Genomic DNA, 14,716 nt, shown 5'->3' with positions numbered 1-14,716 from the left:
AGATAAAGAATAATATTTACAGATAAAGAAAATTTTACAGAAAAAGTAGTAATAACAGTACCTATTATATTGTTGCTCTGAGGATGAAAGGAATTAATACATGTAAAAAGCTTAGAACATTAACTGGTACATATGACAGTCAAAGGTATTCTAGACGCTCTTTTGTAGAATAATTTCATTTTATGAGAAGTGATAACAATTATAAATTGATTCAGTAAATATTTTAAGCAGCTCGACATTGTTTGGCATTTAATTTTTTGAATGTAATGTGTAGAGAGCATTGTTCTAAGATTAAGAAAACATTCTAGTCCCAGTAACGTTTTTTACTAATTATGTATCTTGCTAATTCATTTAATCTCTCTGAACTTAGGATTCTAAAACTGTAAGTCTTATTCAAAATTTAGTGCCTTATGTTTCTGTTGTTTAAGAAAAAACTCTCTTACTGTGCAAAATTTCAAAAACATGTAAAAGCAGAATAATATGATGACTATCTATTTACCTATCACGCATCTTCAATAGTTATCAACTCATGATGACATCTATATCCCCTTCCATTCCTTCATCCCCTATTATTTTGCAGCACATCCTAACAACATATTATTTCATCTACAAATATTTCAATACAGCTGATTATGGGGGCTCACACCTGTAATCGCGGCTCTTTGGGAGGCCAAGGCAGGAGGATTGCTTGAGGCCAAAAGTTCAAGACCAGCCTGAACAACATAGTGAGATCCCATCTCTACAAAAAATAAAAATAAAAAATATTAACCAGGCATGGTAGCATGCACTTGTAGTTCTAGCTACTCAGGAGGCTGAGGAGGGAGAATCCCTTGAGCCCAGGAATTCAAGGTTACAGTTAGCTATGATCACACCATTGTACACCAATTTCAGTATGTATTTGTAAAAGAAAAAAGCTCTTAAAAACACAACCACAATACCACTATTTAGCAACAAAAAATAGCAGTGACTAATTAATATATTAAAATCCAGTCAGTGTGTAAATTTCCAGCTGTTTTCTAAACATGTGGGTGCACACACAAGTGTATGGTTCACAGGTTGTATTTGATTGATATGTCTTTTAAATTTATAGGTGCATTCTCTTTATTTCTTGCAGTTTATTTGATGAAGAATTTAGTTTATTTTACAAGATTTTTCATAGTATGTTTTTGCTAATTGCATCTTTCTGGTATTGTTTAACATGATTTTTCTATTTTCTATATTTTGTGTAAATTAATAGTTGGAGCTAAAGAATTGACTGTAGTTTAATTGGCTTGACTTTGGTGTGTGTTGGGGGTGGGATGTGAGAATACTCATGGGTGTTATGTTTTTCCATCAGAAGGTCCAATTATCTAGCTCTCTCTCTTTTTGTGATATAAACAGCCCTTCACAATCAATGCCCAAGATTTATTAAGGATGCAAAATGGTAATATTCCATTATTCCTTCTTTATTTATTAACAGGGATACTTTTAAAAAGAGAAATTTGGCCAGGTGTAGTGGCTCATGCCTGTAACCCCAGCACTTTGGGAGGCCAAAGTGGGAGGATCGCTTAAGACCAGGAGGTCGAGACTAGTCCGGACAAGGTAGTTAGACCCTATCTCTTAAAAAACAAAAACATACAAAGTCATCTATTTCAAAACCCAGTAGTACAGTTAGCATAGGAAAGGCATAATAAATGTTTGATTCTTTCTCTTTGTTTACTAGGTTTCAGATAATGAGTTGGTACATTAGCATCCTCCAGTGGTGACCACTAGGATTTTTTTTTAAGTATCATTATTAACTCATGCATTTAAAATATCTGATATCTTTTAATCAATTGCAGTTGTTATTATTGATGATCAGTTTGTCCTGTCTTTGACTAGTGAAAGCCTATTCAGTTTGGCCCCTGAATATTTTTTATACTACTCTTGTAGTATTTGATAGCTTTCTTGCTACCTAGGATTTATTTATTTATTTATTTTGAGACAGGGCCTCACTCTGTCTTCCAAGCTGGAGTGCAGTTGTGTGATCACTGTGCACCGCAGCCTCGACCTCCTGGGCACAAGCAGTTCTCCTAGCTCAGCCCCCCAAGTAGCTGAGACTACAGGCGTGTGCCATCACACCCAACTAATTTTTTTGTTCGTTTTTTTCTTTGTAGAGACGGAATTTTACCGTATTGCCCAGGCTGGTCTCAAACTCCTGGGCTCAAGCTATCCTCCCACCTTAGCCTCCCAAAGTGCTAGGATTACACCACCTAGGATTTGGATTCCAAATTTGTCTTGACATCTTCTGTCCCAGACATAATATCAGCTATTTGCCCAAGGAGTTCTGTTCTCTTTGAGGGAAGTGGTATTTAAGGACTACATCTGAATGCTAGAAATGTTCCTTGCTACTGGGATGGTCAGTTTCTAGACCTTTTCAATAGACAGAGCTAGGAAATATAATTTATTTTTTTCCTTAAAATAATATTACATATATTTCCTTAGTATTACATGTATTTCATTTATATTTATATAAATATAAATATAATACTTATATTACATATATTATATATTACATATATTTCTTTGAAATATTACATATATTTCCTTAATATTACATAGATTTAATATGTATGTATAGCTCACATGTATTTTATATATTATATATTTATATATTATATTAATATATATTTATAATATATATTACATGTATATATCATAATATTAATATAATAATATATTGCATTTACATATTATATAATAATATGTTATATTTAATATTAATATACATCATATATATTATAAATTATATAGAAATTATGTATTATGAATATTTACTGTTATTTATATACATACATTTAATTAACATCTTAGTGTTATATCTTTATCTTCTTTTTCCCGTACCAAGAATCCTAGATCACAGTGACCCTAGGGTTGATAGAATATCATATCATTACTCATTTGCTTTATAGCACAATGCACACATTAACAGTGTCACAATACAAATAAACAGTGTCCTCATCAACAATGCAATTACTGAAAACAGCGTAAGATGTATATTTTAGGGCATATTGCAATAAAGACTATCAGATTACTGTTTTAAAGTTATTTGGAATGGTATGGTAAGGCCACTATCTAGGTACATATTTTCTTCCTTTGTATTTTCAAATTTCTTATGGATCATGTTTTTAAGATTTAATTGTGCTTTATAATTATGTAAAATACTTTTCTGATTCCACAATCAAATCTATAAAACAGAGTATATTCAAAGATGTCTACCTTCTATCTCTACCTTCTCTAGTTTATTCCATACCTCCTCTTGTAGGTAACTTTTAAAAGTACATATTGTATGTACTTTTTTTTATTAGAAATTTTCTTTTTTTATTTCTATTTTTTAATAGAAATGATTATGTATATTTGTAATCTTCCCTTTCATAGATAAATGGTGACACACTAAACATACTTTGCTTAGATCAGGGAGATCACTGCAGAGTATTCCATACAGAGATTCCCCGTTCCTTTTCATTGCTGTATAGTACTCCACTGTGTGGATGCTCTATAGTTTTCACAACCATTCTTTCGTTGCTGGACATGAGAGTTGTTTTAAAATTCTTTGTCAGTTGCCTTTTGGTCTCTCAAATATGAGGAATAAGAAACATGAGTATATTCTTTTGTTTTTATAAATAGACCTGCAATTATTATTAGCCTTATGAATGTGTCTTTATACATTTTTGCCAGTGTAATTTTTGGATAGATTCTTAGAAGTAGGGTTGTTGGGTCAAAGGATAAATCCAAATGTAATTTTGCTAGATTTTGACAGATTTACCTCCAGAGGTTTTGTATCGTTTTCTATTCCCACAGCAATGAGTGAGATTTCCTGTTTCTCACATCCTCACCAACAGAGTATGCTGTCAAGAGAAAATTGTTAACTCTATGTATTAATGTATTTGATTTTAAGTGAAGTTGACCAATTTTTGTATGGTTAAAACCATTTATGTTTTTAACAAACATCTGTTCATTTCTTTAACCAATTTTTCCTATAGGGCTAGAGAGTTTTAGAAATATTTTATAATTACTGATAAAAATTTTATATATGCTACAAATATTTTTCCCAGTCTCATTTATATTTTTACTTATGATTTCTTTATTATAAGTTTTTAAAATGTAGTCAGTTTTACCTATTTTTTCACCAATGTCTTATGGATTTTGTTTCAAAGTTAGGAAACTGTTCCCTAATCTCAGGTTGTCTTAGTTTGTTTTCTGTTACTTGTAACAGAATATCTGAAACTGGGTAATTTATAAATATAAGGAATTTATTTCTTACAGTTATGGAGGCTGAGAAGTCCAAGGTCAAGGGGGCCACATCTGGTGCGAGCTTTCTCGGGGCTGCATCTGGTGGGAGCCTTCTTGCTGGTAGGAACTCTGCAGAGTCCCAAGGCAGCACAGGGCCTCACATGGTGAGGGGGCTGTGAGTGTGCTAGCTTAGCTCTCTCTCTTCTTTTTATAAAGCCTCTGGTCCCACTCCTATGATAAATCCCCTTTAATTTGCTAACATATTAATTCGTTAATCTGTAAGTAGATCAATCCATTCATAAGGACTCTGCCAATCACTTCTTAAAACCCCTTCTTCTCAATACTACCGCATTGGGGACTAAATTTCAACATGTTTTCACCCCCATTTCATTCTAATATTTATATAATTACATTTTTCATATGTATACCTCTGATTCATTTGGAATTTATCCTGTTGGTGTAGGTATGTAGCAGAAATCTAGTTTTACCTGTTTCCATATGGCCATTCTGTTATCTCAACACATTTAAACGTTTCTATTTTCCCTTGCTGGGATGCCACTTTTATCATATACTAAACCTGCATATCAAATGATCTACTTTTATATTTTCTGCTCTCCATTGATCTGTTTTTCCTTACATACTTCTCATTTAATCCTATTAATCCACAACAAATTTTACAAATAAGAATGTTTAAGCTAAGGATAAGTAGTTTGCCCAAGTATCAAATAGCCCAGCTATTAAGTAGCAAAATGTAGACTTAAATCCAAGTGTCTCCAACTCTAAAATTAATACTTTTACTCACTGTTCTTTCCTGTTTTTTATGGTACATACACTTCCTTTTACGCAAAGTGGTTACTGAGGTAAATGAAACTGCCAGTGTAAAACTGTTTGACAAATGTAGGGCTTTGAAGATTGGAAAGTATTGCTTCTTTGAATTAGTTTTTTAGCCATTTATGGGTAGATAGCTGAGAACCAAGTATAGTTACAGTTGTCATTTATAATTTTGAAGGCATTATAGTTTTTGAGTCAAACACAGTGGTGTAGTCCCAGCTACTGATGAGGCTGAGGCAGGTGGATCACTTGAGCCTAGGAGTTTGAGGTTGTATTGCGCCATGATCATGCCTCTGAATATCCATTGCACTCCAGCCTGGGCAACATAGTGAGACCCTGTCTCTAAAAAAAATTTATTTTAAATATTTCTTAGAAATAATTTTCAGTAATTTTTAAGCTGTTAAACTTGAGCTATAAATATTTTAACTGGTTCTGGAACTTTTGCCTAAGAATAACCTGGAGGACTTAAAACACAGTTTGTCCATTTCCTGCAACCCCAATGATCTATGTAGTTTCTGATTGCTTACAACTGTGATGGGGCTCAAGAATTTACATTTCTAGCACGTTCCCAAATGTTGCTAATGCTCTTGGTACAAGAATCATATTTTGAAAATCACTGTTTTAAAAACTTTGTATTTGAAAATGTTAGAGTTCTGCGCATTTTTCTGAAGTCCTATTTTTTGAGAGAGGAAAGGGGCCAAATTAAAAATTTTAAGAATTAATTTGGCCAGGCTCAGTGGCTCACAGCTGTAATCCCAGCACTTTAAGAGGCCAGGATGGGTGATCATTTGAGTCCAGGAGTTCAAGACTAGCCCAGGCAACATGGTGAAACTCCTTCTCTACAAAAAAATGCAAAAACTAGCCAGGCGTGGTGGTGTGTGCCTGTAGTCCCAACTACTTGGGAGGCTGAAGTGGGACAGTCACCTGAGCCCAGGAGGTCAAGGCTGCAGTGAGTAAACTAAGATCTTGCCCCTGCACCCCAGCCTAGGCAACAGGAATGAGACCTTGTCTTAAAAACAAAAACAAAACGAAGTAAAAGAATTATGTTATGGCAAACTGCTAGTGTAATTCATTTTAAGTTGTTACCTATTTTTATCTTGCCTTGTTGAAGTTACTAGTTGACATTGTTTCGATTAAGCATTAAAACTATAATTTTTAAAATTAAACTTTATTCTCAGTACTTCTTACAAGGAATGAAAGTATGTCATTTGCATGTAATATAATTATAAACATATGCATAGGCTTTTTTTTATGAAATTACCTTTATCAGTGCCTTTTCTTTGGCCCATTTTAAACACTTTGATAATTTATATTATTATGAAGTAAAATGAACCATTGCTGATTCAAATGAAAAGAATGTTTTACTCACTAGTTGGAATGGTCAGAAAATATTTCAAAGGTTTTAACAACATAGATCTAGGAAAGTGAGATAAAGAAGTATTTTAGGGGCATAAGTGTAGGGGAACAACTTTGTCATGGTACTCTGGTCACCTTGCATGTATCTATATAGGCAAAGACTTGGACCTCAGGACTGAAGCTTATCTGTGGCTTGACACACCTTGTGATTCTCCTGGAATATGAGAGGGTGAGAGGCCTCTAAGGAGCTGCTATGAGGTCATCTCCCAATTTCCCACTCACCTCTCTATTTCCCCTAGAAGTGTGTCATGAGACAGTTTCTCTTCACTTCCCTGGTTGTGATTAGGTATTAGACTTTTGACACCACCCCACACTCTTAGAATAGAGCTACAGAATAGAAAACTGCTTAGCCATAGTTTACACTGGGCCAGCCCCTTTTTTGTGTTACCATTTTTGATGTGCAGGACAAGGATCCAGGCAGTTTACTCTTCGGCTAATCTTCTGTTCACGCTCTAAGTAATAAACTATCTAAATCTAATAAGCCATCTAAATTTTAAAATGGCTTATATATCTCTTTACTGATAGAATTAATGAGGCTTTGGCCTGGCTTTGGTAGGTATTTGTTCCCTGGACAGTAAGCAAATTTCCTTTCTTTTTTGTTATGCATGGAAGGAAAGGCGTTTCATGGATATAGTTGGCAATAACCAAGCTTTTTTAAGGTTGATGAATAATAAAAATAAATCGCATCTACCAATTATTGAGTGCTTATGTACCAGCACATAGAAAGGCATATTTACAACTACTTTTTATACACTTTTGTCTGCTTTTTTACAAGTGGGAAAATTGAGACTTTTGACTGAGTTTCCCAAGGTCACATAGCTGTTAAACAATACATACCATTGTACTGTAACCTGGGAAACCTGGTACGAAAGCCCAGTCTCTTAAAACTATACTGTGTATCATACAAATATATGCGTGTGTGTATATTCATGTGTTGTGTGTGTACATATATGAATATGTGTATTTACAGACCTATATTGTGTCATGCATGCATGTCATATGTTGATGGTAATTTACCAGTTTTGAATTGGGTACACAAAAATTAGGTTAGCAATATAGGATCTATCACTGTGTGATTCCTACTTATATTAAAAATGAATCTAGTCAATAATTTGTAACGTTAATTTGAGAATCAACAATTCTGTGATACTTGGTTGAATACCTCTCAAGGGACAACTCAAAAAATTTACTAGTAATAAGTCATATTTATTAGGAGCCTACTAAGTGATAGGCACTATTCTGAGCCCTTTTTATGTATAAACTCATTTAATCCTCAAAACAACCCTATATTATAATTGTTATTCCTGTTGTTGTTGAGTAACTTTCATTCCTTGGTTTTTCGTGTGATGACTCAGACCTCCTTTTTTCCCAGACTCAGTATCTCAGTTCCATTACCTGTAAGACCTGATTTGAATTTCTTCTCTTCATCAGGTGTTACAGTTTGTTTAGATCCCTTTCAAAGGATGATACCCAAAATCTGTACTACAGATATGGACTGACATTTGCAGAGCGAAGCAAAAATTTCTCCTCTGTATTTCTGTCTATTATAGTTCTGTTAATGCAGCTTAAACCCACATAAGTTTATGGTGTTAAAATAGTACTGCAATTAAAATCCCTAAACCTGTTAAACACATCCTACAGATGAGTCTTTTCTCTCTTATTCTATACTTTGGGTGGTTGGTTTGGAATCCGCTATAGAATTTTTACGTTTATCCCTTTTAAATTTCTTGTTATTAGATATCAGGTCTTTCGGGATCCTTACTGTGTTAGTCAATGCTTTTGCTGTCCTTTGCAGCTTCAGGTCATCTTCAAAGTTCAGGACTTAAACATCTTCATCTTGGCCTTATAGAATACCACTAGGAACATCCCTCTAGGCCTCATTCCATTAAGTAGTATATTTAATGGGGGGTATTTGTTCCACCAGTTGCTAATTTAGCTAACTGAACTAGCTTATATATTTTTTAGTTTTGTTCTTTGAAACATCATGAAGGGCATTATAAAATTATTTACTAATATCTAGTTAAATATCAAGTTTACTTTTCTGATCTACAAGTCTTCTAAATACATTTTTAAAAAGAAACAAACCTAGTCTGTAACATATCTTACTATTTTTAGCTCATATGTCCTAATCCTAAAGATCTCTCCATCTTCTTATTGGTATTCACAAGTCAAATCTTTAATAATTTATTTTAGAATGTTATGTGAAATTAACAGAAATCTTACCATATTGTAGAATTTACTGTCTTATTTTTGAAAATAGTCTTCAGTCCTGTGGCATTGGTAATGATTCAAGAATCTCATTTTCAGGCTCTTTTAAATATCTTGAAACATAATTGTTTAGTCTGAGAGAGAGAGAGATGAATTTACAAAGTGACTAGGTCTCCTTTTTCAATCCCTTCTCTTATTTTTCTCATACATTTTCCTTTTCTGTTGTTCATCCTTCACTTTTTAGTCTACCATTCTCCTTGTTAAATCAGAAAATGAGAGTTGAAGGGAGTATGTTTTACAGAGCAACTCATATAATTGAACTAATTGCAGGAATTAGTAAATAAATGGAATATAGTAAATTAGTAAATAAAAGGAATATAGTAAATAAATGCTTATAGACATCCAGGTAAAGTTAATTTTTGATCTTCAGTTTTGAGAATTTGAATTGGAGGAAAGGAAGATGAGAGGAGAAAGGTTATAGACAAAATCTAACGTGTGGTAAGAAAATATTTGGGAGATAGCAAGTTTTATATAGAGTTATAGTCATTACATGAGCATCATAAGAGTAAAAGGTCATCGTGGGAAAGAATGGGAATTAGTGAAAGTGGGGATATTGGGAAGCGGCAGTTTAGTACAGTGAGGCGTAAATACTATATTCTTAACACCTCAAGCTGTATATTGTGTAGAACTTTATAATTTAGAGAATCACTTTCAGTTAAACTTCTGAGATAAGTGGGGCATTCATATTTTATGAATCAAACAATTAGTACTTAGATTAAGAAAGGCTGGTACCTGTTATTCCCCCTAATAATACAATTCAAGATCCAGATGGGACTAAAACTCATTACCTTATATTTCCAAAGTCTGTGTTCTTCACTGATCTTGTTTTATCTCTATTGCCTCACTACTACCATAGTACTACTGTAGTACAATATCACTTATTCTTATAGTTTATCATGTTTTTATGTACATTGTCTGATTTGATCCTCAAAAACCTCAGCTACATTAATACCTGAATAATAAAGTACAGGTATTGTTATGATCTCATTCTGCAAATAAGGAAAACAAAGATTGAGAAGGTAAAGTTAACAAGGACTGCTTTCTTAACCCCATTACCTATTTTTTCTATCAACTTGCCTTTCCTGTTATTCATTCTTCACTTTTAAGTCTAGATTTTAACTTTTTCATAAAACTGAGGCTAAAAGAAGTTACATAGTTTAAAAACGTGAACACTGGAGTAACTAACAGAAGGTGTACAGATCTAAACTTATGCCTCCTGATTGCCATCTTCTTACTAGTATGTATTATGTTCTGGAAAAAGAGTACCTACTGGAAGACCCAGAAGCTTCTTGGGACTTGTTTATACCATGACTGCAATAACATTTGAGAATTTTTCTGGCAGATAGGTGTGAGATTATTTGCAGAGATCAGCAGTAGAGGCTGTTATCAGCTGTAAAGTGGCCATATTAACTGACTTAAAATTCAGTGTGAAATAAGTATGAAACAACTACGTACTTGATGAAGATAAAAACTTCAAGAGTTGGATTTTTTCCACTTAAAAATGTACAAGAATGAAGTTCTTTACTCTCTCAATAGTGTTCAAAATGTTTAAATTGATGGAATTGATGGTTTTAAGATGGAAACCAAATGTACTTTTTTGTTGTTGCCATAACTTGTGATTGAAATGTGAATGAGACAGGAAGAAAACAGCTTATATTATGTACGTGTCCTGTATTCCTTTTGTCTCATCAAAGCAACTGCTACAGTCCATTCTGAAATATTCATGTATTAATTCTTAAGGTTGCTGTAACAAATTACACAAACTCAGTTGCTTAAAACAAAAGAAATGTATTCTCTCACAGTTTTGGATGCCAGAAGTCTGAAATTAGTGTCAGTGGGCTAAAATTAAGGTGGCAGGACCATGCTCCTCCCAGAAGCTCTACGGGAGAATCTGTTCTTGCCTCTTCTTGCTTCTGGTGACTGCCAGCAGTCCTTGGTTTGTGACTGCAGCACTCCAGTCTCTGCCTCTTTAGTCACATGACCTCCTCTTCTGTCTGTGTCACGTCTCCTTCTGCCTTCTTAAAAGGTACATGTTGATTGCATTTTGGACCTACTTAGATAATCCAGGATCATCTCCCCATCTCAAAATTTTTAATCCTTTCCAGAGTCCCTTTTTGCCATATAAAGTAATATTTACAGGTTCCAGGGATAGGGATGTGAATGTCATTTGGGGAGCCATTATTCTGCCTACCATAGTCTTTATTGTCTCTCCACTTTCTTTTCTTTCTCATCTTTTTTCTTCCCTGCTATTTTTATTCTTTTTCATCTTCCAGAAGCACAAAGTGGCAAGTAGATTGAGTGGGCATGATCTGAATTAATGATCAAGAGTTGAGGCCAGGTGCGGTGGCTCATACCTGTAATCCCAGCACTTTGAGAAGCTGAGGCAGGTGGATCACTTGAGGTTGGGAGTTTGAGACCAGCCTAGCCAACATGGTGAAACCTCGTCTCTACTAAAAATATAAAAATTAGCCAGGCGTGTTAGCAGGTGCCTGTAATCCCAGCCACTTGGGAGGCTGAGGCAGGAGAATTGCTTGAACCTGGGAGGCGGGGGTTGCAGTAAGCCAAGATCATGCCCCTGGACTCCAGCCTGGGCGATAGAGTGAGATTTCGTCAAAAAAAAAAAAAAAAAAGTTGAGTGGGTATGGTATATATAGATCAGTAAGTGAGCCTTATTGCCCTCATTATGGAACTTTGTATTCTGTTCATAATTAATTAATTTAATTGGTAGTAATGGTACCTTCATTAAATTCAGCACCCTCTATCAAAGCAATTATTGGAATTTTGGGTAAAGTGTGTTAACATGAAATTTCTGTCCAATTAAAGCATCTGTTGGTTGGCAAATAGTGTTGTTTGTTCTACATATAATTTTACTTTAAGCAATTTTTTCCCCTCATATTTTCATTTTATTTCAGTGATAGCTCAGACTTGAATTTAATGCAAGGGAAACAAAATGAAAAAGTTGGTAGAGTTTTGATCCAAAAGTCCATTGTCAGAGATTTTTATGGTTTGGGGCATCTCATGTAACCTTTTGGGCTTCCATTTCCTAATATCTATAATAAATAGGTTGAATTATATGATTGTTAAATCCCTTCTAACTCTGAAAGCCTCTAGTTCTAGTATTTACTATGAAGTATTTAAAAACCAAGGAACAGGCAAATAAATTACAAATCTGATTATTCTGTACTATTTGAAAAGCAGTGTTATTGACAAGATTACTTTGAAATAACTGTCTATGCTTTTTTATTTTTCTGTAGATGGACCACACATCCCCGACCTACATGCTTGCTAACTTAACCCACTTGCATTCTGAACAACTTCTGCAGGGCTTGAATCTTCTTCGCCAACATCACGAACTCTGTGACATCATTCTTCGAGTAGGTGATGTTAAAATCCATGCTCACAAAGTGGTACTTGCCAGCGTCAGCCCGTATTTCAAAGCTATGTTCACTGGAAACCTTTCTGAAAAAGAGAACAGTGAGGTTGAGTTTCAATGCATTGATGAAACTGCTCTCCAGGCCATTGTGGAGTATGCCTATACAGGGACTGTTTTTATTTCTCAGGACACAGTTGAATCTCTTCTGCCGGCAGCAAACCTACTCCAGATAAAACTTGTCCTGAAAGAATGTTGTGCATTTCTTGAAAGCCAACTTGATCCTGGTAATTGTATTGGAATTTCTCGTTTTGCAGAAACGTATGGTTGCCATGACCTTTATTTGGCAGCCACTAAATACATATGCCAGAATTTTGAAGCTGTTTGCCAGACTGAAGAGTTTTTTGAGCTTACACATGCTGACTTGGATGAAATTGTTTCCAATGACTGTTTGAATGTAGCTACCGAAGAGACTGTTTTTTATGCATTAGAGTCTTGGATCAAGTATGATGTACAAGAACGCCAGAAATACTTAGCACAGTTACTAAATAGTGTACGATTACCATTGTTGAGCGTTAAGTTTCTCACTAGACTATATGAAGCAAATCATCTTATTCGTGATGATCGTACTTGTAAACATCTTTTGAATGAAGCCCTAAAGTACCACTTTATGCCTGAACATAGACTCTCTCATCAGACAGTCTTGATGACACGACCTCGCTGTGCTCCCAAAGTACTTTGTGCAGTAGGAGGGAAATCTGGACTCTTTGCCTGTTTGGATAGGTAAATAGAAGGCTTTCCTAAATGAATGGTGCTTTTATGCTTTTTAAATGTGCAAATTTTCTATAGTTTAAAAATAGTTTGATTTTCGTTTTTACTTTTCTTTCCTTCTTTTTAGTTTTTTTTTTCTTCTTCCTAAAATACTTACGTGATTGTTTTTATTGTCATTCATTCTCTACGATACTCTCAATTATTAACCACCTCCCCAAGTGCACACTTTGTCCACCTGGTTACTCACAAACTTTTATTCCATTTTATGTCTTTTTTTTTTTTTTTCCTGGAACCATTTACATCTTTGAGTCAGACCACATCAGAAGAGACTTATTATTATTGTCAATTATATCAGAAGATACCAAAGAAGAGAACTAGGAACCTGTGGTGAGGGAACTGGTGACAGGAATGGGTTTGAATGAAAACAGTTCATTAGAAGTGCTACCAAAGAAATGAGAAAAAACAGGATACTGATATAAATTATGTACTTTGAGTGCAATTTGTTTTCTTCAGTGTAAGTATTTTTAAAAGACAGCATTAAGAAGTATGTTTTTTCCCCCCCCCGATAACTTAGATTAGGAATTGTCAGACTTTTTCTATAAAGGACCAAACAGTAAATATTTTAGACTTTGTGAGCCATGTAATCTTTGTGGCATCTGCTTAACTCTGCCATTGTAGTGTGAGAGCAGCCATAGATAATACATAAATGAATGAACATGGATATGTTCTAATAAAACTTTATTTATAAAAATAGCTAGTGGGCTAAATTTGGCCCATGGTGATAGTTTGCCTTAATTTGGTGCATTATACTAGTAACTTTTATACATTGAAAATATAGCTTGAAGTTATTTTTGCTTTTTCATAGATAGGATGGCTTCATGAAAACTTTTGTGTTTAATGTATTATTTTTTAATACTGTGGATTTCTGACCATTTTCAAAAATTTGGTAGATTGCTTTTCCCTTTCTAGTATTAGGAAAGTTGATGTTTCATCAATGGCAACTGATAAATTCTGCATCTTTAAAAAAGTCTCACAATACCTGTAATCCCAGCACTTTGGGAGGCCTATACAGGAGGATCACTTGAGGAAGGAGTTTGAGACAAGCCTTGGCAATATAACGAGATCCTGTCCCTACAAAAAATTTAAAATATTAGCTGGGCACTGTGTTGTACTCCTGTAGTCCCAGTCACTCAAGAGGCTGAGACGGGAGGATTGCTTAGGCCCAGGAGTTTGAAGTTGCAGTGAGCTATGAATGCACCATTGCACACTAACCTGGGTGACAGAATGAGACCCTGTCTTGAAAAAAAAAAAAAAGTCTGATAATACATTTTATTTATTTATTTATTTATTTATTTTATTTTTTATTTTTTATTTTTTGAGACAGAGTTTGGCTGTTGTAGTCCAGGCTGGAGTGCAGTGGTGCAATATCAGCTCACTGCAACCTCCGCCTCCCAGGTTCAAGTGATTTTCCTGCCTCAGCCTCCCAAGTAGCTGGGATTACAGGCATGTGCCACCATGCCCCGCTAATTTTGTATTTTCAGTAGAAACAGAGTTTCACCGTGTTGGTCAGGCTGGTCTCGAACTCCTTACCTCAGGTGATCCACTCGTCTCGGCCTCCCAGAATGCTGGGATTACAGGCAAGAGCCACTGCACCCAGCCTCATAATACATTTTGACTGTAATCTAAAACTAGTAATGTTGAGACTGGGCTACACATAGAACATTAGTGATGTTAGCTACACGAATTGATTGTTTAACTCTTATTCTGAAACTCACTGGTTACTGGCATAAAGTAAATTATATTAGTAAA

The 14,716-nt window shown here is 34.7% G+C and overlaps 1 protein-coding gene across 3 annotated transcripts in view; it reads left to right on the top strand.

The window, feature by feature from the left end:
• KLHL28 (kelch like family member 28) overlaps nt 1-14,716 on the top strand; it is a 39,054-nt gene that overhangs the window by 4,544 nt on the left and 19,794 nt on the right. For 2 of the 3 annotated variants that reach the window (XM_025393025.1, XM_025393024.1), the window contains exon 2: nt 12,021-12,919. In XM_025393025.1, the coding sequence (XP_025248810.1) occupies nt 12,021-12,919 (899 nt within the window). Of the gene's footprint in view, nt 1-4,284; nt 4,372-12,020; nt 12,920-14,716 lie in introns of all 3 variants that reach the window. The other variant, XM_025393026.1, reaches the window with a different exon arrangement.

The sequence above is a fragment of the Theropithecus gelada genome, chromosome 7b, assembly GCF_003255815.1.
Source record: "Theropithecus gelada isolate Dixy chromosome 7b, Tgel_1.0, whole genome shotgun sequence".
Lineage (NCBI taxonomy): Eukaryota > Metazoa > Chordata > Mammalia > Primates > Cercopithecidae > Theropithecus > Theropithecus gelada.
This window is presented reverse-complemented; position numbering and strand designations above follow the sequence as displayed.